The sequence below is a fragment of the Elephas maximus genome, chromosome 7 (assembly GCF_024166365.1).
Source record: "Elephas maximus indicus isolate mEleMax1 chromosome 7, mEleMax1 primary haplotype, whole genome shotgun sequence".
NCBI classification, from domain to species: Eukaryota; Metazoa; Chordata; class Mammalia; order Proboscidea; family Elephantidae; genus Elephas; species Elephas maximus.
This window is the reverse complement of record NC_064825.1, coordinates 66640769-66663878: the sequence shown is the minus strand read 5'-3', so window position 1 is coordinate 66663878 and position 23110 is coordinate 66640769. Positions and strand designations below refer to the sequence as shown.

Sequence of the window (23110 nt, the reverse complement as noted above, 5' to 3'; positions counted from 1 at the left end):
CCTAGGCCCCTTTGGAAAAAGGCCTGTAGAGGAAACTGGACACACCTTAGGAATTCTACACTCATTCCCAACCAACCAACCCACACCTCATCCGTCGGGAAATCTGATTAACACCATCTATGTGGCCAGCCTCAGACTACATGATATGATGGATCCAAAGGTGACGAAGGCAGAGTCTTTGCCCACAGAGAACTCCCAGCCTATCAAAACCAAACCCGTTGCCGTCAAGTCGATTCCAACTCATAGCAACCATATAGGACAGAGTAGAACTGCCCTATAGAGTTTCCAAAGAGCGGCTGGTGGATTCAAACTGCCGACTTTTTGGTTAGCAGCCATAGCACTTAACCACTATATTACACCAAATGGCCTCTCAGACCAACTCAGAGTTTAAACATGGAGATGCAGACCCAGTATGGTGATGGAACTTAGAGAAGGAATGGATTAGGGGCCAGGGGATTAGAGAATGCTCCCTAGGGGATGGAGACCTTCAGCTGAACCTTGTTCAGTCTTGCTTCCACCTTCAAGCTCTCTACTGGTCCCTGTAAAATATACAATCATGGACTAGAAGGAAAATGGCAACACATTTGGGGCTCGCAGTGGGAGGACTTCTTTTTAGGGTATCCTCCCTAGTACTGCTAGTTAACTAAGCCGAGCTTTGACTAGACTTTGAATGTCTTGGTTGTCTGTAGAACAGGATCCCCCAGGTGTTGTCAGTGAAGGGAAACTTACTGTTGCAACGGGCTTCTGTCACATTAGCTATGCTGAAGGGTGATCAGATATCCCCCTCCTATACCAGGATGGGAAGGAGCCCTGGTGCTGAAGTAGTTAAGCCTTCAGCTGCTAACCAAAAGGTTGGCGGTTTGCATCCACCAGCTGTTTCATAGGAGAAAGATATGGCAGTCTGCTTCTCTAAAGATTATAGCCTAAGAAACCCTATGGGGCAGCTCTACTCTGTCTTGTAGGGTCGCTATGAGTCAGAATCAACTCAGTGGCAATAGGTTTGGTTTTCTGGTTTTTGGTACCAGGATGAGGGGCAAGGACAGGCAATTCTAGATGTTTGATAATAAAACTGGCATGAGTACAGCACCATAGATGCTTTAAAGCACACACAAAAACCCTTGGAGGCAGATAGGGCAAGTGTAATTATCATATCCCTCTTATAGACAAGGAGGCTGAGGTTTAGAAGGGTTAGGTGTTTAAGGTCACGCAGCTGATACAAGGTGAAGCAGGGACTTGTGCTGGGGAATTCGGCTTCTCAGCCCTTGTTCTTTTCAGCATGCCATGCACCTACCACTCCACGTAGCAATAATGGTATTAGTGATATTACTACTACTAGTTAACATTGATGGGATGCTTACATGTCCAGGCCTTGTGAAGCAGTTTACATGAATTATATCATTTACCCTTCCCAATTCTTATGAGGTTGGCATTCTTTTCATCCAACAGATTCAGGAACTTGCTCAAAGTCACACAGGTTGTAAGTAAGTGATGGAGCTGGCAGTCTCACCCTGTTCCAGTAAACCCTGAACCTGTGCCCTTGACCACTTGGCTATACTCCCACACACAGTAGATTCTAATGATTAGTTGATGGTATGTCAGACCAGGGTTCTGAGAGGCTGGTGAGAACCGGTAGCTCAGGCATCTGAGTCTCTGGCCTGGGTGAGGTTGCTGCCTCTTCCCTAGAGTACCTGCTGCCTTGCCTGCCTCTAAGGGGCCTCTCTCTGCTCCTGGGGAAAAGCTGGAGCCGCTGATTAAGGGGAAGCCTGTTGGTGAACACGGTGAGGCCTGCCTGTTGCTGTGAAGCACTGGGATCGCTTATAATGAGGGGCAAGTTTTCAGAGCTGTCCTGAAGCCTTTCATCTGCTCCCTCTGTGATGTTACTGGGAACAGTCTGGTGCCATGGTTTGAGGCCTTTGTTAGTTCTGTGCTGTCTGAGACAATAACAAAGGCAAAACAGCAGTCTCACTCCTTTTTGTTTATAGCAACCCAGACTGCTTTTCCTGGCTCCCAGGATCCAAAAAATAATATCCTCCAAGCTAGCTTATTCACAGTGACATGGCTGCTGTGCACTATATTCTGCTGGCTTTGCCTTAGGAGGCAGCAGCTGTGCCCAATATTTTCTCCCTACCACGCCCTGGGGCAGCTGTGTGGCCATCTGTCTGTATGACCATCTCCCTAGCAGCCAGTCCTCCCAATGTGGTATGAGGCTACACTAGCAATGCACCTGTTTAACTGTATATCTCATATGACAGTGTAAGGTTCCTGAAGGTAGGGAGTCTGTTGACTCATCTCTCTGTCCTATGCTGGTTCTCAGCCTTTTACTCCTCACCTACACCTGCCACATCCCTACAAGTAATGGCTGCTCCCTAAGCCAAGTGTCCTTGAAGTGCAGGGGCACACCAGGATTCCCAATGGTCCTGTGTGGTTTGAAAGCAGCCCCAATCCTAAGAATCCTGCCTACAAATGACTCAGGGAAGTGGGAACTCAGTGAAGAGCTTCCTGCAGCCCCCAGCCTTCAATACTCTTTGAGCAGAACTGGCAGGAGGCTTTTATTAGTCTATTACCTCAAAGTGTGTTCTGGGGACCACTGCATCAGAACTACCTGGGGAGCTGGCAGTATAGACAAAAAGAATCTTAAAGCAAGGTTTGGTCATTTATAAGAGCTGCAGGGCAGGAAGGAAGGAGGAGAGCACTCAGCAGCCAGGGGCTGGGGACCACCACAGCAGGCCCTTGAGAGGCTTTTTCCATACTGGAGTATGTCCAAGACCTCTCCAAGGTTTGCCTTGAGGATGAGGGACCTTTTGACGCTCAGGTAGGAAATAACGAGACATTGTTATGCCCAACAGGGGAGAGGAAAATAGAGTCTGCAATCATGAGTTATTAGACTTCCAAAAGGCTCTTTGGAAGAAGGTAATGATAATGCATTATCACATCTGAAGAAGTCACAGCATCTGTCCAGTAAAAATTTATGATCTATAAAGGAATTACAGAATTTGTTCAGGGAATAAAACAATAAGGATTCCTTTGCTATTGGAGATTTGAAATGTTTAGAACTGACATGAAGTTCTGTTGGTTAGGGAGGAACGAATTCCTTATAACCTGTTCATAATTACCCTGTCCAGCCCTTCTGCTTCAGAGTTTCTGGGGATGGAGTATCTCTGGCTGATTCTTGTGTACACACTGACGTTTGGAAACCATTGCTCCAGCCCGGTGGTTCTTGGTTGCACATTGGAGTCTCCTAGGGAGATAAAAATGAAATAAAACCAAAGAAGCCTGGACCCTGTAGCCAGAGATGTTGATCCTGTTGGTCTGGGAGAGACCTGGACATCTGTAGTTTGTGTTGTTGTTGTCGTTTTGTCCCCCAGTCAACTTGAATGTGTAGCTGCGGGGTTGAGAACTCAAGTTCAGCAGTAACCTCAGGGATAGTTCCTACGTGTAGGTCTGTGCATGTGAGTGCATATGGGTATCTCCTGGGCGGCTTCAACCCTCAGAGACCTGTATGGCTGGGACCCTGTGTTCACCCCAGGAAATGGTATGGTTTCCTTCAGAACGCTTCCAGCCAGCCATCACGTTGGCCCGGGAGCCTCTGCTGTGTTCAGAGAAACTTGCTGGGAGCTGTGAGAAGAGCCTCTCTCACCTTGCCCCTCCTGTGTCTGGTTCTGGGTAAGGAAGGGCTCTTGGGAGCAGAAGGCAGTGCCTGCAGGCAGCAACCAGATGGGCCTGGGAAGAGTTCTAATTATCAAGTGTGGGTGCCCTAAACAAGGGCAGCAGCATCTGATGTAGCAGTTGCTAGAGAGCTGTGAGCCTTGACACTCAGGGTCAGCTTTTTCATGTGAATGCGGAAGAGCCAGCAGAGCCTCCTCCCCTCCTAGCTCTCCCTCCCTAGTGGGCACACTTGGCAGACGTGACTGGTGGGCATACAGGATGGTACCTGTCTTCTCTCCATCGAGGCCTTCCACCTCCTGGACTCTAGGTTAAGGAAGATGCCCTCCTCTGAACATACTGCCCGTGTTCAGAAATGATCAATTTATTTCCCACCTTTTGTTAATCAAAGACACATGCAGATGTTAAGCAGGGCCTCTGACTCCCAGTAAGTAAACAGTTTCTCCACCCTGAGTCTACTAGCAATCTAACCCACAGCCAAGGAATCGGGTCCTTCCATTGATCTGTGTGTGTCCTGACCTTTTAAAATGTGAGCATCAATCTGAAAAAAAAAAAAAGACCCCTACAAATACCCTGCCCCAGGTCTCACCTCCTGTCTTTTCTATCTCTCAGCCTGCCCTAACTTTGCCTTTCTATATCATCTTCAGCAAGTCACTTAGTCCTTCTGGTGGAATGAGTTACTCGACCTTGTTCTGTTCTCTGGGAAATGAAACAAATGAACTCACTAGCTTGTGGGGCACAAACCATTTTCTTTAGCCATAGAACTCTTTCTTTGAAGGGCATCCCAATATGTAAACAGAATAAATTAGAGCCACTCTGGTAAAGGGGGAAAGAAGAACCTCAGACACTCCCCACTCCCCATTCAGGGTCCACATTTCCCAAGGGGCTCCACAGAGTCTTCTGAAAGCCACTGCCTTAGATAAGTTATTTTCAATGGTGGGGGGGTCACCCCTCCTTCCTTAGTGGTCCATATCAGAATGGATTGGTGCGTAAAGACTGCAATCCATTGATCTAGATCAGTGTTTTTCAAAACGTGGGTCACAACCCGTTAGGAGCCCATAGAATCAATTTACAAGCTCATGACCAGCATTCCTTTTTAATAGAATATTGTAGAATAAAATAGAATATATGAGAGTAAGTCAGACGTAGTAAGGCTAAATATTGCTTTGTAAACTGTTGTCTCATGTGTGTGTATGTGTGTGTGTAGTAGATATGCAAAATATAAGGCTGAGGAGGACTGGTCTCGATGGATAACTCCTATGAGTCCACTGGGCTCTGACCTTGTCTCACATCTGCCTTTGGGAAACCTTCTGACCCATCATGCTGAGCAATGCACTGTTAAGGAATACGGTGAGGCAAGAGCTCCCTAAAAAAGGCAGGGCTACACAATGGTGTGAGCCCCTCCGCTAGGTCCCCTTCATGCTGCCCAATAATTCCATTTCACCTAAAGTGAAGGATACTCATACTGGGGCCTAGAAGGAGATAAAGAGGTTAAAATGGAGTCGACCTTCCTCAAGTCCATAGTTCAGTAGGCTAACCATGTCTTGTACAATGTGTGTGATGGGGGTGCGCTTTGAAAATCCATTTGTAGAGCAAAAATACTTCATTACGGAGGTCCCTGAAACAAATTTAGACCTGTAGACAGTCCTGAGACCCATTGAAGAGGCTTGTCTGATGTGCTGCACAAGGCATTGGTGTGGGTGCTGTTCAAAGCCCATGGCTGACCGAGATAGATAAGCGTGGGACCCCTATTCACCATGTCCTGGACATTTCCAGTTTCTTCGTCCAAAGCCTTTGCTTGTTTTGTCTGGCCACAGGCTGGACCTGCCTCCTTTCTCTGCCTCAGATGCCCATGCAGAATGACTGGGTTGGTAAATTAAGAATTTGCCAGATGGAAAGGTCAAATTTTTTCCCCTTTCAAACTCACGGGCATGACAGTAACTTTGCACCTCCTCCACAGGGCACACACTGCATTCCTAATAGAGTGTTGAGACATCATAAAGATTTTCACATCTTTCATGTGATAAATATTTTTACTGTCATGCTTAAGAAATGGATTTTGTTTGAAAATGGCCTACTTCCTTTGATGGCTTCTTTCACAGGAATTCAAAGCCTTTCCCTGGTCCTGTAGGAGCCCGGGGTTGGGAGGGCCTGTTTGTTAACTTTTTTCAAAGGACAAATCTGCTTCTCCCTGCCGCAGCACCGCCACTGATGCCCGGGCTAGGAGATTTATAATTGAGGACGGTAATGAAAAGACGTCTGCTGAGCTCACAGCTGCTGGGATTGATGGGCGCCCAGGCCACGGCTGCCACAGCTGGCCGTCCAGAGGCATGTGGGCAGACCTGAGTGAGACTCGTGGGGCCTTGGCGCACATTCATCCTTCTCCACTGTAAACTGCACTTAAAGATTCAGATGTGGGCTATTTAACAGGAGTTAAGCCCTGTAGTATTTCTTCTTGCTAGTTTGTTTTTACAAGTGTTCTTCTTTCGTCTTTGAAAAGACACGTTTTTAATAGTCTTGCCACATGCAGCAAGCAGCCCCTTGGGACTAGAAGAATCTAGAAGAATTTAGCCTCTTGGGACTAAAACAGAAGAATCTGTTTTCAGCACGAGTCTTCGTGCCGGCTGATGTGGGCTTCTGTAACTGATTCCGTGTGTGTATGTGTAGCTGAGTGTGTGCAGTCAAGTATGTGTAGCTGGGTGTGTGTATATAGCTGAGTGTGTGTGTAGCTGAGTGTGTGCATGCGTAGCTGAGTATGTGTATGTAGCTGCGTGTGCATGTAGCTGTGTGTGTGTGTGGCTGAGTGTGTGTGTGTAACAATGTGTGTAGTCAAGTATGTGTAGCCAGGTATGTGTGTATAGCTGAGTGTGTGTCTGTATGTAGCTGAGTATGTGTGTGTAGCTGCATTTGCGTGTAACTGAGTGTGTGTGTAGCTGAATGTGCACGTAGCTGTGTGTGTAGCTGAGTGTATGTGTGTAGCTGAGAGTGCATGTATAGCTGAGCAGGTGCGTGTGTGTAGCCGAATGTGTGTATAACTGAGTGTGTGTGTGTGTGTCTAGTTGAGTGTGTGTGTCTATGTGTGAGAGCACAGCCTGTGATAACTGAGAGAAATAGGGAGCTCCTCTCTCCTCTGGAAGCCTGGGTTAACAGACCTCCCCCTCCACACCTACAGAGTACCTCTTAGCTTCCTGCCAGCCTGCCATATAGGTTGCAGGTGCTTTCTGTAGACTGAGACCCAGGCACCAGCACTACCATGGGGTCTCTGAGGGAGAAAGTGTGCTGGTTTGCCCGGCGCCCAGGCTCTGGAGTTTGGGGGCTGCAGAGGCACTGGAAAGACCCTTATATCATCTTATGAGCAGGCTGTCTCTCCCCAGGGCCAGTTTGCAGGAAACCTCATGGGCAGTGGAGGGAGCATAGAACAGGGAATCAGAAAGTCCATGGGATGCTAGTTTGCTGTGTAACCTGGGGCAAGTCATTTAACCTCTCTGAACCTTCGGCTTTTATTTATAAAACAAAGGGGTTGAACTAGAGGCCTAAGGGTTCCAAATTCAACTTTCTGCTTCCAAGTGCAAGCAATCAGCCTCCCTGTGAGACAGAATCAGTGGTCTGAGCCACCATAGAAATGTGGCAATTCAGGACATGAAAGGGTCTTAGAGAACCTCTGGTCTTACCCACTTGGGCTCAGAGTGGGGTCTCCAGAGCAGCAGCCTTAGCAACCCCTAGTAATTTGTTGAAAATGCAAGTTCTCAGGCCCACCCAAGCCCTGCTGCATCAGAAACTCTGGGGATGGGGCTCAGTGGTCTGATGTGTGATTTCACAAGCCCTCCAGGTAAGTCAGGTCCCTGGGTAGTGCAGTTGGTTTGTGCTTGCCTACTAACCGAAGGGTTAGCAGTTCAAGCCCACCCAGCAGCACCACGGAAGAAAGGCCTGGTAATCTGCTTCCATAGATTACAGCCAAGAAAACCCTATGGAGCTCAATTTTACTCTGTTTAACATATGGGGTCGCCATGTGTTGGAATCGACTCGATGGCAACATGCTTGCTAATGTTAGGGAACCATTGCTGTACAGCGTGTTGGTTCTCTTTTAAGACCGAAGAAAAGCTCTGGAAACTGGTGAGCTCCCCCAGACTGGCTATTTGAGACAGGAGAGCAGAAGGTAGAGTGATATTACGCAGAGAAGGTACATTCAGTTACCACGGGCTCTTCCCAGCTCAGTTCAGGCTGCAGGTTTCTGAAGGCAGGCACTCTTGTGGCATGTCCCAGCACCTTGGATGGGCCACAGCTACTACAGGAGTCTGAAGCTGGTCAGGGCCACCGGCTGACCCACTGCAAAGGGCCCCCTTTCTTGCTTCCTGTTGAGCCCAGCTGTTCCCACCTGTGAATCCACGTCAGGAGAAGGTACCACTTTAACATCAACAGTGTCAGTCCAGCCAGTTCATTCCAAGAAATGATGTGTGGAAACACTGTGTTTTATGTGTGAACCGTGAGGTGTATGTTTAGAAGTGCGGGCTCTCAGCTCCAGGCTGTCAGCTCAAGGGGGGAAAAAAATGATGATGTGTGCTTCAGAGTTCATTATATCTCCTAGGCAGAATTCTAGGTGTAAAGGGTTGTTTTAAAGTCACAAGTAATGGCACCTATAAATCCTGGTTCTAAGATACATACATTTGTCACTCCCTAAAACGAGTTTTTTCACATGTTCTTTATGTGGTTGGCGGGGATCATAAAAACTAGGAGTCTTTAATAGCAGCGTTCATTCTACCTAATTTCTAATCCAACCCCTTTCTGGGCCTGTGAATGTGTGTGCACATGCTGAGATCTGGCTGCCCCTACCTGCCCCAGCCACCCAGCTGTGGGCTCAGCCACACCCAGGTCCTAAATACATGCTATGCCAGGGAGGGAGGCCATGGCAGCGTTAGCTGGCAGGAGCGGGTATGGAATTTGGCTGTAAGAGATCCTCATGCAGTATCTGGAGGGAGTTTATGAGGTCAGATCGTTTTCTTGCTTTTCCTTGCCTTGTCAAAAACCAAAAAACCCAAACCCATTGTCATCAAGTTGACATGGACTCATGGCAACCTCGTGTATTACAGAGTAGAAGTGCTGCATAGCGTTTTCTTGGCCGTCATCTGTATGGATGCAAATCACCAGGCCTTTCTTCCACGGTGTAGCTGCGTAGGTTTGAACCTCCAACCTGTAGGTTAGTAGCTGAGCACAAACTGTTTGTCCTATCCAGGGACCTGCCATGTCAGCCCAGGCTGAAACGGCTCTGCTTCTCTCTAGACCCCTGACTTGTTCTCTATCTCCTTTCTAGGACTTGCCACGCTTCCTGAATCCTAGCCCACTTGGTTGGGGCTGCCTTTCCTAACCCTTGCCAGGCCCTCCCAGAGTGCTGCGCCTGATTCCTCTATCCATGGCCTTAACTCGTGGTCATGTTGTCAGTGAATTATACATCTAGAAGCATAACTGCTGTTGTCTTTCTCAGGCGGGGCTGAATTAGGCCTGACTTGATCCTAGCCATGTGGGCTAGGATTATGTCCTCTGGGGCCGATACCAGGCAAATCAGAGTCATTCCTCAATGGAGTGAGTCAGAGAGGTGTATCAGATCCCATGTCCTTGAGGGAGAGGCCCTTAACCCACAGGCAAATCATAGCTAACATTTGCATGTGCTTACTGTGTGCCAGGCCCTGTTCTGAGTGCTTTACACATACTCATTCTTTTAACCCTCCTTACAATCCTATGAGGTAGGTATTGTTATCGCCATTTTATAAGTGAGGAAACTGAGGCACAAAGCAATTAAGACTCATCCATCTAGTAGGTGAAGCAGTTAGGGTTTGATTTTATTTCAATGGGACCCAACTTCTGACTCTACTACCGTCAGATGATAATACATTTGTGCTGTTTAAGTCACTAAGTGTGGGATCATTTGTTTCAGCAGCAATAGGAAACTAATACACTTACCAAGCATCTGATGGTTTGCTAAGAACTTTACTGATGTTCATCGCCTCACAATAAGCTTAGACGTAGGTACTATTAGCCCCATTAGACATGAGCAAGCTAAGGCTCAGAGAGATTCAGGAGCTTAACGAAGGTCACAAAGCTAGTAGAGGGTAGAGCTGCTCTGTAGTGTTTTCTTAGCTGTCATCTTTATGGGCACAGATCACCAGGCCTTTCTTCCATGGTGCGGCTGGGTGGGTTTGAACCTCAAACCTATAGGTTAGTAGCTGAACACCAGCTGGGCTGGTGGACTGTCCACCTTGCAGGGGCCTGTCTTATCAGTAGCCGTGGGGCAGCTCTCCTGCCCATAGGCCCTGGCACTGCCAGTGGGGCACTCCGAGTCAGCCTCCCTTCTTCCCCGAAACCCTCTTGAGGTACCAGAGAAAACTGTCCTGGATTTGCCTTTGCCACAATGAATAACGACGTTGAGCTGAGGATTTTAATGATGTTGGACCTGAGACTGTCGGGGCTCCTTTCTTATGCTTAGCTTCAAGCCCTTTCCTGTCAGATCCCATTTCTTTCTCTTAGCAGTTCTGAGGATTCCTGGAAGAGAAAGCCTAATTGTGGGGCTATTGGCAAAAGACTTTCTTCAGCTCAGGTTCTAATATACCTCTGGAACCAGAGAAGAGGAAAGTGCCTCTGCTCAACAGAATAGTTGGCCTGCTTGTCATTATTAGGGCTCTCAGCACATCAAAGGGTATTAAAACAATCTGAAAAATTGTGCTTGGGAACCCAACCACAAGCAGAGACGCAATGTCTTGGTTTGCTGGGTATAGAAAAGCACCACTACAATGCAGTAAGTCTCCCAAACCCCCACCGCCTGCCTCCCAAAAAAACAAACACTGGCTCCGACTTATAGAAGAGAAACAGAGGCCCAGAGAGCTAGATTTGCCCAGTGGTGGAGATGTGGGTTGCTGAGGCGCCCTGAGTCTCAGACCAACCTCACTCCTATAGGACTCGCTGCCTCGCTTTGGCAGGGACCAGGCACGAAGGCTGGAATTGGGACCTCAGGACTGGGAGTTTGGAGGAGAGACACGCCTCCCAGGCTGTGGAGGTGGCACAGCAGACAGAAAGCTGAAGGCAGTGCGCTCTGGACACTGCTGTTCCGGAATGTTCCCACTTGTAATCATTCCCTGCGTGGTGGTGTGAATCCAGCCCTCATTAGCTGTGCTGGGATGAATTGGGCTTTGATGCTCTGCAAACTCAGGCTGGGTTTCTCCGGCAAGGCCGAAGCATCAAGCTTCTTAGGGGGATAATGATGACTTCTCACCAGCGGGAAGCCAGTGGGCAAGAGTTTACTGAAAGCTGACGGAGAAATGTACATTTGCAGACATTCAATTAGCCCTTTTCTTTTTAACACAAAATAAAGCATGCCACAAGGCGTCTCAAGAGGGGGAGAAAACTTTTCTAAAAATCATTGAATGCTACACTTAAAAGGGGTGAATTTTGTGGTACGTAAATTACACTCCAATAAAGCCGTTTAAAGAAAAAAAAAGAGCAGAAGAAAAGGAAAATATCCTTTAAGAATTCTTTTCCGGGATATTCAGCAAAACTCTCTCCATTATTTAATGCTTAGCGTTCATCTTTCCCAAAGGCGGCTTCACAGTGACTCTCCATGGCAGTCTGACTATGGATTCCCATCTCACAAGTGAAGAAAATGGAGGCTCACAGGGGCCCTGGGGAGAGAGGAGGGGCACCCAGAGCAGTCCAGGAGGAGGATCAGCAGCCAGGACCATCTGTATCTGTGCCCCAGATGAACTTTAGTCACAGAGCAGCAGGGCCTGCAGTAGCTGGTTACCTGGGACACATGCCTGCCTGTCCCAGTTTCTCCTTGCCTGCTTCTCACCTGGTTCTGGGTTCTTCACCAGATACCCAAAGCTTCCACTTTGTACATGGCCCGAGGAGAGAAACAGAAATAGCAGTGGCTACAGCACTGGCCTTAGGGTAAAAACTAAGCCCCTCTCCCCACCCATCCCTCAAAGCCTTCGTCCTGTCCCCTCTGCCTGAGAGAGACATACGGTAAACAGTAAGACCACAAGAAACCAGAAGACTCCACTGATTTCCTGAAAAAACATTTAAATTTGCCCAAATCGAGAGGCTAGAGGCAGAGCCGTCACATCCCATTAGCACACAGCCCAGCTGGGGCAATGAACTGAGGGTCCTCAGCAATGTGAGCCCTGTTCACGATGGCTCTTTTTGCTCCCTCAACAAGGCTTGGCCAGTTCCGCTTCCGCACCCCAAGGTCGGAGCCTGAACCACCTTGTTCTCCATCAGCAGCAATAGAATGTGACCCCTCATATTGCCTCATACTAAAATCCAAGGTTTCTTGTTAGGGAGAGGTCTGGGCTATAGCCTCTCCAGCAGCTACCCCCAAAAGCCACTAGCACCTCCAAGTTTCCACTTGCAGCTCGAAATCATGGCAAGAGCTGGTAAGATGGCTCAGCTTCAAAAGATGGGCTCTCCAGGCACCTGGTGCCAGAGTGGGTCAGCCCTCAGAACTAGACAGGGCTGGGCAGCATTGAAATGTCTGTTTCATTCCGGAGCCTATTTTCTCTCTGCTCCATTGTGGAATCTTGGCACCGCCACAACTCTAGAGCAAAAGCCAGTAGGGCTGGTGCTCCGTTTGCTCTGTTCACTGAAGCAGCAGCCCCTCAGGCAGGTATTCTTCCTGCTTTCAGCATCAGAGGCCTCAGAAGCCTCAGAGGCCTTGGCAAGGTCCTGAGCCTGTCCGATTAGCCCATGCACCCTGCTCAGAGCTGCAGCTTTTGTTGCATTCATTGCTTCAAGCTTCACAAGCTACTTTCCTGGCCTACTTTCCTCCTGTCGCCGTGAATTAGTGTGGAAGCTGTCAGGACGTGTGTAGCCACAATTCTCCACTCTCATTTGTGGGCTATGTGTCAGGCACTGTGGGCACGTCTTTGAGGCCATATTGTGGTGTTTCCTGGATGCCCCTGTGATCACTGGCGGCACTTTGCTGCAAAACAGGTCATGCATGATGAGGGCTGGGGATTAAAAATGGAGAAGCAGATGAGCTGAGCAAATGAGTCTGTAGAAACCCATGAATCTTGTTCACAGCCTTTCAAGGATGGGCTCCAGCAAGTGACAGTCAAAATATACTTAAACTGCCGGCAAGGCACAGACACTAACCCATTTCCATGGGTGCAGGCCACAGCATGGAGCACAGTCCTGAGGCCGTTGCCGGGCCAGGCGTATACAGGAGTTTTCAGGCAGGCTGGTCAAAAAGATATGGAGCATTCTAAGAAAGCTAGGGTAGCAGGGGGCACCTGGAGAGACTCTGGGAAACAGCTGTTTACTAGTATTGTGAAGGTATTTATATATTGTAACAACCAGGGGTATTGGTGATTCAGTGGTAGAATTCTTACCTTCCATGCAGAGACCTGGGTTTGATTTCTGGCCACCTGTCGTTGGAGGCTTGTGTGTTGCTAGGATGCTGAACAGGTTTCAGCGGAGCTTCCAGACTAAGACAAACTAGGAATAAAAGCCTGACAATCTACTTCTGAAAAGCAGCCAGTGAAAACTCTGTGGATCCCAATGGTTCGATCTACGACTAGTCATGAGAATGGTGCAGGACTGGGCAGCATTTTGTTCTGTTGTGCATGGGGTGACCATGAGTCAGGGGCCGACTTGATGGCAGCAAACAGCATGAACCAGCGTAGACCAACTGAAAGATCTGGAGTTTTTCTGATTCTCAATCCAGGCAGTGTGTCCTTGGCCCAAGATATGGAAGCGAGGCTTTGGTCAGGATGGGTGTACGCTCCGCAGCAAATCCCTTAATGTTTCAGAGCAGAAGGTTCCTCTTATCTGGGATAGGAATGGTAATTTGTACATCACAGGGCACTGTGAGGCTTTGATAAGGGAGGCCTGTCCTCACCACCTGGTAGGAGCAGCACAGGGGAGTTGAGGTACCTTATATTAGGGCTCAGCTCCAAGGACAAAGGTTTGATAGTAGACACCCACATTTGGCCTGCGGTCCCTTCCTCACTAGACCTCTAAGTAAGACACTGAGCCACTTTGGACAGTGCCTTTTGTGTTGTTTGACTTGTTGGGCTTTGGGTTGAGTACTTGTAGGTTCATAAACTATTTCCAAATGATATGGCTAGTGCCGTGCCTTTCAGACATAAAGTATTGTAGTTCTTGCTTCCATGATCCACTGGCCATGCCAGATCTGGTGAGAGCCTGGCCATTCTGATTCTACATTTCTGGTTTCAGACCTGTACAAACCATCTGTTCAGAGGCCTTGAGCCCCACACCGTGCTGTTTCCTACTTCCATCTTTGCTCTTATTGGTCCCTCCTTTAGGCTGCCCTTCTGTAGAGTGAGATGTGTATCTCACTTATTCTCCAAGGCCGAAGTCAAGTGTGCCCTCCTCTGGGAAGCCCTTCCTGTATATACCCCACACTCCCTCTTCAAGGACCCAATGGCATTTTATCCACCCTTGATCAGATCATTGATCATATTCTGTCAGCATCAGTTGGCTTTTTGTCTGCCTTTTTCACTAGACAGGGTTCCCAGTGAGGCTGGGTATCAAGTCTGAATAATCTTTATATTTCCAATACCCAGCAGTAGGCCTGGAGCAGAATCAACTTGGCTAAATATTTATTTGCTGCTAAAAGGAGTTAACAGCCTTTGGGGGCAGTGAGTCCCCAGGGCCTAAGAATGAGGGCAGTGCAGTAATTGGGGAGTCCCTTCTGGATAAGGCTGGCCGAAGAATCAGCTCCCAGAGGCAGCTGACAGTAGGGAAGGGCATTCTGGAGATGAGTAAAAATGATGTTCCTGAGTCGCTCCAAGGTCCTGCACCCATGAAGGGAAAGGCAAGTGTCTTTGAGAAGTGTCAAGGGTGAGAAAGAAGTCACTCTTTTTTCCAAGTGATGTCAGAAATGTCATGCTTTGCACAGACTCATCAAATGTAGCTTTTCTCTTCAAAAGGTGGAATGATTAATGTCCTCTCAGGGGAATCCTCCCTTCTGAGTGTGTTGATGAGAATTTCTGTAGCAATCACCTTGGAGACTGAGCCGGGGAGTGGGCTCAGGAGGAGAGAAGCATCCATGTGTCTGCTGGAGCTTTGGGGAAGGAAGGAGCACCTGGCCTGATTCTCAGGCCCACTGTGACTCCGTGGCTGGGGATGGACACTCCCTGAGGCATCTTAGGTGAGGTTTCTGGAGATGCTGGGTCTGTTCACCTTATTGCCCTCCCACCTGGGTTTCTGGGAGAAGGGATGTTTGGAGCCTTAAATGGGCTCTTTCTGAATCTGAGCCCTTCCAAGTGAGAATATAGAGAGGGAGAGGGGCCAGAAACAGACAACAGCCTTACCTCCCTCCCTTCTTATCTTCCTTCTTCTCATATTTTCTGGATTCTTACCCTGTGCTTAGAACAGTACCTGGCACATAGAAGGTGTTTTGTTCTGGATGGTCCAGAGCTCTTCTGAATGCTTGCGAGAGATGGTATGAGAGAATTACCAAGGAGCCCTGGGAAAGAGTGGAGGTTATCTACCAATGACCACCTTCCATAGAACTACCTAAGAAACTTCTAAACGTGCACTGTTACTGTTGTATAACTGTACGCACAAACATTTGCTTAAGTGAATGTACTTGTTTCCCAGGGCTGCTGTAACAAATTACCACAAAGTGGGTGGCTTACAACAACAGAAATTCATTTTCTCACAGTCTGGAGGCTAGATGTCTGAATTCATGGTGTAGGCAAGGCCATGCTCTCTCCAAAGGCCCTAGGGGAAGGTCCTTCCTCGTCTCTTTCAGCTTCTGGGAGCACCAAGCATTCTTTGGCTTGTGGCAGAATAGCTCCCATCTCTGCCTCTGTCTTCACATGGCCATCTTCTCTCTGTGTCTCTCTGACTCTTGGTCTGTTCTCTTCCTCTTATAAGGAAATCAGTCATAAAGAAATTAGGGCCCTACTCCAGTATGACTTCATCTTAACCTAACTAATTATATCTGCAACGACCCCATTTCCAAATAAGGTCACATTTGTAGGTACTGGCAATTAAGACTTCAACATACCTTTTGGGGGGACACTACTCGACCCATAAGGAGCCCTGGTAGCACAATGGTTGAGCACTCTGCTACTAATCAAAAGATCAGTAATTTGAACTTTCCAGCAGCTTCATAGAAGAAAAGACCTGGAAATCTCCTCCCGTGAAGATTTACAGCCTTGGAAACCCTATGGGGCAGTTCTACTCTGTCCTGTAGGGTCACTAGGAGTCAGAATCGACTCAACGGCACACAACAGCATCAACCCATAAGACTGAACCAGGTAGGAACTAGATAGGAAATCAACTCCATGCAACTGGAATTTGTCCTGGCCCTACCTTCACAGGCTTTGTTTTCTACCTCTTGACATGGGACTCCAGTCTCCTTTCAATTCCCTCTGAAGGATTTTGGGATCTTCTAGTGGGCTGTACGAGGTTGCTGTCTCTCACCATGATCAGCAGCTGCTGTCCTATAGGTTCATTCTGTTAATTGAACACCTATTATGTGTTAGGTTCTGTTCTAAGCACTGGGGATTCAGTGGAGAACAAAACAAATCTCAGACCTCATAGAGCTCATGTTTTAGTCAGGGGAGACAAACAACAAGCAAGATTTGGGGAACAACTCGATGGCAGGTAACAACAACATGGGCTACCTATTAACTAATTTATTTATTTATATCATACATAGGGTTGCTATGAGTTGGAACCGACTCAACAGCACCTAATGACAACAACAACAATTTATTTAAAAATAATGTACTGACCCCACGGATCTAATAGAATTGACACAAGCAGACATATGTGCACCAATGTTCATTGCAGCACAACGACAATAGCAAAAAGATGGAAACAACCCAAGTGACCATCAACAGATGAATGGATAAGTAAAATGTGGTATACATACAATGGAATACTACTCAGTGGTAAAGAAAAATATGTTCCTGAAACATCTTGAAACATGGATGAACCTGGAGGACATTATGTTGAATGAAATAAGTCAATCACAAAAAAAAAATATTGTACATTCTCACTTTTATGAAATGACATGGACAGGCAAATATACAGAAACTAATGTTCATTAGTGGTTACCAGAGGTGGGGGTGAAAAGGGGGTTAACGCTCTAGACAGTGTGGTAAAGAAAAAATTTACACTTTTTATTTTTGGTGACGGGAAAGGTAATAGCAAATGAGGGTGAAGTGTACACAACCTGACAGAAGTAAACAATGTCACTAAAAGGTACACAAGAAAAAAGCACATGCTGATAATTGCTATAGGATTTAAAAAAAAAAAACGCCTGTTGCCATCGAGTTGATTCCGACTCATAGAGACCCCCAGGACAGATGGTTTCCAAGCAGTGTCTGGTGGATTCAAATTGCCGACCTTGTGATTAACAGCCAAGCTCTTAACCACTACACCACCAGGGCCCCAAAACATATGTAATTTTGAAACAACTAAAAAAATATGTACTGGTATATATGTATGAATGTAGGCATATGTGTGTATAGGTATGTATATGTGAGTATATGTGTGTGTGTATAGGTGTGTGCATGTGTATATGCATCTGTGTGACTGTATGCACATATATTCATGTATATAATAAAGCATATAAGGGGCACAGTTACACATACTTCTTAGAAATAACCAAACACCTCGAGGGATTGCTTTTCTGAGTTTGAAGGATTAAGACCGTAGTCTCATGGAACATCTCGATCAATTGGTATAATATAGTTCATAAAGTTATGTTCTACATAGTAGTTTGGTGAGTAGTGTCTGGGTCTTAAAAGCTTGTGAGTGGCCATCTAAGATACAACTATTGGTCTCTACTCATTCAAAGCAAAAGGGAAAGAAGGAAAACAAAGACCCAAAGAAGAAACCAGTCTACAGGACAAACAGTCTACACGAACCATGGCCTCATCTACCCTGAGACCAGAAGAACTAGATGGTGCCCTGCTACCACTACCAACCATTCTAATCAGGGTCACAATACATGGACCCTGATAGAATGGGAGAAAAATGTGGTACAGAACTTCAAATTCCTTTAAAAAAAAAAAAAAAAAACAGACTTACTGGACTGGTTGAGACTGGAGTACTCCATGAAACTATTGCCCTGAGATGCTCTCAGGCCTTGAACTGAAACTAATCCTTGAGGTCACCTTGTAGCTACATAACAGATTGGCTCACAAAATAATGAATATCACCCATAAGTACTGTGCACCTTTAAAAAAATCACCTATATGAGACCAAACAGTCAACAATCACGTTAAAACAAAGAAGAGAATGTAACACGGCAGGGATACTAGACTGATGGAAATGGAAAAACCAGAACAGAAAAAAACAAGAATGTTCACACATTGTGAAGAATGTAACCAATGTCACTGAACAGTAGGTGTAAAAATTGCTGAACGGGAACCTAAACAGCCGTGTAAACCTTCACCAAAGACACAATAAAATATCATTTAAAAAAATACTAGCGTGCTGAGGCCCTTATATGAGCTGCCTCTGTTCCAGGAGGTGAGGGTACAGCTGGGAACAAGTCATGTCCTCATAGTGTCTACACCATGTGAGGATAAAAAGGGATAACCTTGGATAAAGACATCACCTAGCACAAGCTTTGACTCTTGGCAGAAATTCAACAAATACAACTTTTTTCCCAGTGTAGTGTTCTGACGTGATCATTCAGGACCCATTCATTTCCAGTTTTTTGTCATTCATGTCCATCCTAAGTAAAAAGTTAGGAGCATGTAGTGTACCCCAGGGCTTTAATATGTTTTTAATGCATTATTATGCACAGACCTAATTGTGAATCATAATTTTTTCATTAACTGATCTGATTTTACTTGGTAATATCCATTTACATATTTGAAAGCAATAAAACTACATTTCTTTTAAATATTATATAATTCAGTTGGTTCACTGATTTAGATTTTTATGATCTCCCATTCCAAATGAATGAGCCATACTTTTTAGAGATAATAAGGACCTTCAAGATCACACAAGCCATGTGTTTCCTTCCAAGTATGCCCACTGAGGAAGAAGAATGAGCAAGTTCTCCTCCCACGTTCTAGGATGTACCTTTGGGCCAGCCACTATAATGATGAAAACTCTTGTCTTAGAAGTACGTGCATAGTTTGCATTTTACTCCCTAATATGTATTCAAATCTGCTTAATACATCCAAGTTTCCTTCCTTACCTTTAAGGAAAATTGTTAGCCAAAACAATATGCCATGTTTGTCTTGGAAATTCACATGAATCCTGGCCCATTGTCATGTAGAGGCAGCATAGTATAGTGGTTTGTGCCACTGCCTTGGAAGACAGACTTCCCAGGGTTGAATATCACCTACTTCATTTCCTTCTGTGGGAACCTGGACAAGTTTCTCATCTCTCGGTGGCTCACTTTCTTTGTCTAAAAAATGGAAATGATGTTAGTTCCTGCCTATGGGGTGAGATGAGATGATATGTGAAAAAATGCTTAGAACAGAGCCAGACTCAGGCCCTTGGTAGGTGTAACATAATAAGTTTATCCCAGGAGTTATACATATCTCCAGCTTGGGGAATGTCCCAAAGACATGGCCCTGAGAGCCAGGTGCCTTGTGCGTGTTCACCAGTGAGTTGGGCCAGCACCTGGGAGCACCACTTCCTTTGCCTCTCTGTCCCTAAGGTCTCAGGCATTGCGGCGTGCTCTCTCTGCATTTGGAATCATGGGCTCTCTCATTTGTAGGGAGCTATGATGGTCCCATCTACTCCATGATTGCCTCTGCGCACTTCCAGGATGTGGGCTTACTACCACTGGAGCAGCTTACTAGGATTCAAGTGTTGGAAGTTTCCTGATTTTGTTCCCAGGCTTCCTTCTCTCTGCCAGAAACTCCCCAAGGGGAGATAACAGTGAGAACTGAGGTCTGTAGCTCTGAGCTCCTCCACCTGAAGACCCCAGAACCCAAGCCCATCTCCAACCTGTGCCTATAAACTAACCTGGCGTATGTGTGCCATACCCCTATTGTCTTCGTACAGGTAGCTGAGGTGACATTGGCAGGTGTCCCAAGCCTGCCTCTCTTGTTCCTGACATGCTTCTGCTTCCTTCTGGTCTCTGTCTCTGTCCAGGCTCCTGGCTCCATCTCTTATTTGTATCACATGTTTATGACCATGGAAGGTACTGTCCAGTGGCCTTGGCATCTCTATCTGACTTCTCTGATTTCTGACCTTGAGTGCTTGGCCTGCATACCTGTCCCTTGGAACCAACTCCAAAGCCCTGGCCCACGTCCTGGCAGGAGCTCTTTGTTACCTCCATAAAAAGGAATTTAAATGACCCACCAGGCTTCCCTTGCTGTTACAGCCCTAATTGCTATTTATTATGTACTTTTTCTGAGGCATATACTGGTCTAAGTGCTTTACATACATTATCTTATGTAATCCGCACAAAATTTCAGGAAAGGGAGTAGATATTAGTATCCTCATATTAAGAAAAAAAAAAAAAAAAAAAAACCCATTGCCGTTGAGTCGATTCCCCACATTATAGGTGCGGAAATTGAGGTGCAGAGAGGTTAAGTGTTTGCTTATGGTCACATAGCCAGTGAATGGTGGAGCAGGGATTTGAATATGTGTTTGTGTGAATCCAAAGTCCCTGCTGTTTTAGATCAAAATGCCTACTCCATTTTCTAAGGAAAAAAACCCAAAACCAAACCCACTGCTGTTGAGTCGATTCCAACTCATAGCAACCCTATAGGAAAGCTCCAGGGACACCATGAGCTCTCCCTGACCTGGGGTGGGGCTGCCCTCACAGAGTCTGCCAGGGGCCCAACGAGCAGTGCCCAGAGTGTGTGGCAGGCTGGGGATGGTGTGACTGTCACCTGTGTCCCTGATTCTCTCTTCTGGTGGGCAGATCCTAGAGGCGGGGGTGCTCATAGCCAGATGAACATCACTGCATGGTGCCAGCAACTCACAGCAGGATCACACAATGGAGGGGAGGTGGGCTGCCAAGAGTTGGCAGAGGAATAGATTCCCAGCCAGGTGGGCGAAGTGGGGGGCAGGCTCACACCTAGCAGGAAATGAGGTACAAGCTGGGGAAAGAGAAGCAGATGTTCGATTAGAGAGCTGGGGGCAATATCCCTGGCATGGTGGCAGACCAGGAAATAATGGAGTTCTGACTTGAACACATGGAACACGCAGGGTCACATCTCTCAGCTTCTCTGCAGGCCCTATCAGGCAGGTATTTTTCTATATCCCTTGTGCCTAGTAGTTGTTGGATGAATGGATGGGTGGATGGACGGACAGGCGGATGGATGGATGGATCTTTGGGAAGCATAAAAATTCTAGCTTCCAACCCCACAGATGAGGCAAGGCAGGTTGTGAGGAAGAGAAAGGGGTTTTCATGGCTTATGCAGGGGTGCACTCTGACCCTCTGTATCCTTCTCCCTTCTTTCCCCAGAGGCTCCTGCAAAGCCTGAGGAGGCAGAGACTGAGCCCTTCACAGACTCCTCTTTGTTTGCACACTGGGGCCAGGAGCTCAGCCCCGAAGGCCGGCGCGTGGCTCTGAAGCAGTTCCAGTACTACGGCTACAACGCCTACCTCAGTGACCGACTGCCCCTTGACCGGCCTCTGCCTGACCTCAGACCCAGTGGGTGAGCAGAGTCAGTGACTGGGCCCCTTGCTGACCTAACTCTGGGTAGATGGGGTCACTGCAGTGCTGGGAACAGAGCCAGGACTGGGCATCTGGACTCCTAGGTTCTTTCCTGCTAGGATCCATTCCCTCAGCCTGCCTGGGCAAGTCATTCTTCTCCTCCCTCAGCCTCAGTTTCTCCATCTGTTAAGTAGAGGGAAAGCTGCTTCTTTCCCCACTTGCTTCCACTAGAGATTTTGAGGATTAATAAGCTAATTTACTTCTTAAGGACCATGGAATCATCTGGCATTCCTGTTAATATATCATTTTAACCCAATTAGGTATATTTTTATGAACTATTATTTTTTCTCCTGTAAATTAGTCTTTTAAAGTACATCTGTCTTCCAGGACCAACAAGTAGATTACACTCAGCAGAGAAGTCCGTCTTGACTTTTCTCTTTGTTACAGAAGGATGTTCCTTTAAGGTTCAGTTAGAATTTTTATTACTTTTAATTATTAAAAATATGAGCACGTGCCACAGCTGAGCAAATCTCATTAAACTTTTGTGAGCTTCCCACACACACTTTCTCTTCCCCTCTTTCTCCTTATTTTAAAATTTTTCTTAAAGCTGCAAACCACAAAGTGAGCTTGTATCTTAGAATTTTCAGGAAATAGCTGGTTGCTGGGTTTGAAAGGCTATGTTCTTTTAGGGAGGAGAGTTCAGTTCCATAGACATTTATTGAGCAACTGCTACATGCTATACAGCATCCGGCCCTCCAGCTGGGTATGATGGTCCTTGGCCGTGGAGGAATCCGCCTAGGCCCTAGGGTGAAAGAGCAGTTAAGGATCTACGTGGGGGAGGGAACAGTATGTATTCATTTCATGGGTATTTATTGAGCCAGCATAGTCTAGGCATGGAGCTAGGGCAGTGAATAAAGCAGACAAAAATCCCTGCCCTCATGGAGCTTGCATTCTAGCAGGGGGAGACAGATAATTAATAAAACAAAGTAGTCAAATATGTAGCATGTTAGATGGTGGCAAGTACTATAGAGAAATATGAAGTGAGGCAGATAGGGGCCACCTGGGATTGGGCAGGTTGTAATTATTAATGGGGTTGTCAGAGAAAACCTCACTAAGTAGGTGACATCTGAGCAAAACCTGAAGGAGGTGAGGACACAAACCATGTGAATATCTTGGGGAAGAACTTTCTAGGCAGAGGGACTAGCAAGTGCAAAGGCCCTGAGGTGGAAGATGAAAGCTCTCTTGGCGTGTTCGAAGAGGAAGGAGGCCCGAAGGAGGCCCGAATGGCTGGAGCAAAAATAAGCAAGGAGGCAGTAGTTGGAGATGAGGTCAGAGGGGTAATGAGAAGCTGATCACGTAGGGCAGTGGCTCTCAACCTTGGCTGTATGTTTGGCTCATCTGGGGAGCTTTGAAAAATCCTGATGTTCGGGCTGCACCCCAGACCAATTACAAAAGAGTTTTTGGGGGGTGAACTCAGGATCAGCATTGTTTATAGCTCCTAAAAAAAAAAAAAAAGTTATCATCAAGTCAATTCTGACTCATAGTGACCCTATTGGACAGAGTAGAACTGCCCCATAGGGTTTCCAAGGAGTAGCTGGTGGATTTGAATTGCTAACCTTTTGGTTAGCAGCCAACTCTTAATCACTACTCCAGAGCTTCTTATAGTTTCTGGGTGGTTCTAAAGTGCAGCCAAGCTTGAGAACTGCAGGAGAATGGCCTTGCAGGCTGTTGCAAGGTGTGTGACTTTTACTCTGAGATGGGGATCCACAGGAAGGGCTTGAGCAGAGCAGTAACGTGCTGTGATTGTCCTTTGTAGAGCCTGCTCTGACTGCTGTGCTGAAA

At 46.8% G+C, this 23110-nt stretch overlaps 1 protein-coding gene across 1 annotated transcript in view; it reads left to right on the top strand.

The window, feature by feature from the left end:
• The window catches only part of GALNT18 (polypeptide N-acetylgalactosaminyltransferase 18), a 400900-nt gene that overhangs the window by 172413 nt on the left and 205377 nt on the right, over positions 1 to 23110 (top strand). The window contains exon 2 of the mRNA XM_049890385.1: positions 21077 to 21269. Within this exon, the coding sequence (XP_049746342.1) occupies positions 21077 to 21269 (193 nt within the window). The remainder of the gene's footprint in view (positions 1 to 21076; positions 21270 to 23110) is intronic.